This window comes from Mandrillus leucophaeus, unplaced genomic scaffold, assembly GCF_000951045.1.
Source record: "Mandrillus leucophaeus isolate KB7577 unplaced genomic scaffold, Mleu.le_1.0 Scaffold2, whole genome shotgun sequence".
NCBI classification, from domain to species: domain Eukaryota; kingdom Metazoa; phylum Chordata; class Mammalia; order Primates; family Cercopithecidae; genus Mandrillus; species Mandrillus leucophaeus.
The window spans coordinates 12,156,433-12,159,988 of NW_012102031.1; the positions used below are offsets into that span (position 1 = coordinate 12,156,433).

Here is a 3,556-nt window from a genome sequence, read left to right on the forward strand (position 1 = left end):
AGGCTGGAGTGCAGTGGCGTGATCATAGCTCACTGTAACCTTAAACTCCTGGGTTCAAGCCATCCTCCCACCTCAGCCTCCCTAGTAGCTGGGACTGTAGGTGCAAGCCGCTGTGCCTGGCTATTTGTCTTTTTTATTGTTGACCTGTAAGAATTTATGAGATTTTGCATTTGAGAGAGAATACCAGTGCCTGCTCAAAATTGGGCCTGTGTTATAAAAGCAAGATCAAAGAGTCCTGGGTGAGAAATGGTGTTTGGCTTCAAGTCCTGGACCTGTTGGTGACCACCTGGGCAACCTTGATTAATTTCTTGACCTCTTTGTGATTCAGTGTTTTCATCTTATTAATACATTTTGTGACTGCGGTGGCAGTTGAGGCCGTTGTAATTCTATAGGAAAGATGCCTGTCCTGTACTGACTGACAGAATTTGGAGACAGGAGGGTCTGAGTAGTGACCCAAGGTTTCACCTGCCTGCTAGATATCTTGAGGATCCAGTCACCTCTACTGAGGGCTTCTGAGGTGCACTGACTTTTCCTGACCCTCCCATTGGTGCTGGGTTTGCATGACTCTTCCCTATTCCTGTCTCCGAGGCTCAAAATTGTCCTGTTTTTTATTACAGATGCCAGAAAAGTCCACACTGCTCCTGCCCGAACCACGTTCCTGCTGCGTCCCCTGCCCATTCTGTTGGCGACAGGTGGCGGGTATGCAGGGTACCGGCAGTATGAGAAGTACAGGGAGCGAGAGCTGGAGAAGCTGGGATTGGAGATTCCACCCAAACTTGCTGGTCACTGGGAGGTAGGAATGAGGCGGAACTGCCTTGGGTTCTTGTCCAGCAAACTGTCTGTCACTTTTCCAGTTGTTCCAAAGTTGAAATGTTTGAACAAGTCAAATATGCTTTCTTGGAGCTCACGTCTCTGGTCGGTTTTGGCCAGATACAGGACTTATAACTTAGGTGTCATGTCAAGCTTGTCTTCTGTCCCCAGACCTAACCCTGGTCTCCCCAAGGGTTCTAAGTAGAAATTTCATGCTGTTGAAGTCTCAGAGCGTACATCTTGAATTGGTGCTGACATCCTGGCTGTTCTGCTATTCTTTCCTTGTTAGTCGGAAGAGGGCTGAAACTATTGAGCTTTTGTGATGTGGATTAGTTCTCACCAGGAACCAGACAGAAATAATCAAATTCCTTTGTCATTATTGCTCAGAATGCTTCCTTCCATCATAGTCACACGATAGGGGCAGCCTGCATTGTTGTTGAATGCACAATACATAACGAAACATCTTGTTCCTCTGTGCTTCCTGTGTCCCAGGACGATTCCTGACTCACAGGAGACATTCAGTAAATTGTGAAATTGAATATAAAGGTGTAAGTTTAAAAATTGCCTTTTTTTATAGCCATAATTTAACAAGTAAAAAGTCTGAAATATCAAAGGACCAGTAATAGGCCTCAATACCCTGGGCAAAAGAAGGGGTGACAGTTGAGGCTTTGTAATATCTGGAATGCAATGGTGATCCACTCCATTTTGCTAATCCAGATCAGCTGAGTTCATTCTAATAGGACATATGGTGACTACAGCATTAGGATGCTGAAGGCAAGTCTCAACCATGCTCTGCAGTAGCAATGTGAAATGGGACATGTCACTTTCTGTCTGGTCTCGTGTCTTTAACAGTAAAACAGCAGGTTGGGTTGGAACATGACTCTGAGATTCCATCCAAATCTAACACAATTTAGGAGTATTTGCTGCCATTGGCATTACATGCTACATTATAGATTTCCTTCCAAAATCCTTTTTTGGACTTTGATTTTGACCATTTTGTTCCAATAGAATCTAGTATATGGACTTCACTTGATTTCTAACAATCCTGTAAAACCGTGACTTAGTCAACTGACCATACAGATCCAGCTGTGGGAGTTACCCTAAGAGATATGTCTGCCCTTGCCCCCTATGTCCATGTGCCTACCCTTTGGCCTGTTCATATGCCTTGGGCTTTGTAATAACCTACCTTAAACAAACAAAAAAGTTTTCTGGTACTATATCACAAATTCCATTTGGTGAAGGATAATTATGTAGTAGGGGAGTCACACTTTCAAAGTATGCTGCACTCTTTCCCTATGGCATTGCTGGTTTCCCCTGTAAACATCATTCTCCATTAGATTAGTAGGTTAGTAAAGTACTTGTAAAGTGTAGGTAGCACATGACTGTGACTGCATGACCCCCCTCAAGTGTTAAACCCACGCTGACATCTTTCTGACCTTGGGAATTTGTGAGGCTGACTCACCCTATAGTGAACTTGCATACTTTCAAGAAATTCCCACATACTTCAAAGGTTTCCCAAGAGAATAAAAATTTGGAAGAAGGCCGGGCGTGGTGGCTCAAGCCTGTAATCCCAGCACTTTGGGAGGCCGAGATGGGCAGATCACGAGGTCAGGAGATCGAGACCATCCTGGCTAACCCGGTGAAACCCCGCCTCTACTAAAAAAATACAAAAAAAAACTAGCCGGGCGAGGTGGCGGGCGCCTGTAGTCCCAGCTACTTGGGAGGCTGAGGCAGGAGAATGGTGTAAACCCGGGAGGCGGGGCTTGCAGTGAGCTGAGATCCGGCCACTGCACTCCAGCCTGGGCGATAGAGCGAGACTCTCTCTCAAAAAAAAAAAAAAATTGGAAGAAACCTGCCACTTTCAAAATCGTAGGAGACCAGTGCCAGTAGTTTTTTAGTATCTGCTGTTTATGTAATTGGGGTTATTGCCATACATAGTTTCAGACCAGAAGATGGTTCTAAAGAGGACAGGGGTGATTAACTCATAAGTCCCAGGGCCTGGAAAGTGACAGGACACTGGAGTGGAGTGGCTTAATGCAGTGTGAGGTCTCAAAGCACCTGTTGGTAAATAACTGGGCTTAAGTTAGATACTCCTCCAGATTGAATACAATGGTCACAGAACTCCTCCTGGATGTTCTTTTTCTTTGGTTGTAGTTATGAGGTCTTGCACTGTTGCCCAGGCTGGTCTCAAACTCCTGGGCTCAAGCGACCCTCCTGCCTCAGCCTCCCGAAGTGCTGGGATTACAGGTGTGAGCCACTGCACTGGCCACTCCTGGATTTCCAAGTAGGACTCCAACACTTCATTTTATAAAGGGGAAGTGGTCTGGACTTGGAGTTGACGTTGGAGTTTGAGTATCCCTTATCCGAAATGCTTGGGACTGAAAGTGTTTTGGATTTTTTTTTTCAATGTTTGTATATATAGACTGAGATAACTTGGGGATGTGACCCAAGTCTGAACACAAAATTTATTTTATTTTATTTTATTTACTTATTTATTTTTTTGAGATGGAGTCTCGCTCTGTTGCCCAGGCTGGAATGCAGTGGCGTGATCTCGACTCACTGCAACCTCCACCTCCCTGGTTCAAGCGATTCTCCCACCTCAGCCTCGCTAGTAAATGGGATTACAGGCACCTGCCATCATGGCCGGCTAATTTTTATATTTTTGTAGAGACAGGGTTTCACCATGTTGACCAGGCTGGTCTCGAACTCGTCACCTCAGGTGATCCGCCCACCTCAGCCTCCCAAA

The 3,556-nt window shown here is 45.4% G+C and overlaps 1 protein-coding gene across 1 annotated transcript in view; it reads left to right on the forward strand.

Moving 5' to 3' along the window:
• LOC105538958 (phosphatidylserine decarboxylase proenzyme-like) overlaps positions 1 to 1,230 on the forward strand; it is a 16,998-nt gene extending 15,768 nt beyond the window's left edge. The window contains exon 3 of the mRNA XM_011979018.1: positions 618 to 1,230. Coding sequence (XP_011834408.1) covers positions 618 to 1,015 — 398 coding nt within the window. The 3' untranslated portion in view covers positions 1,016 to 1,230. The remainder of the gene's footprint in view (positions 1 to 617) is intronic.
• The last annotated feature ends 2,326 nt before the right edge of the window (positions 1,231 to 3,556 follow it).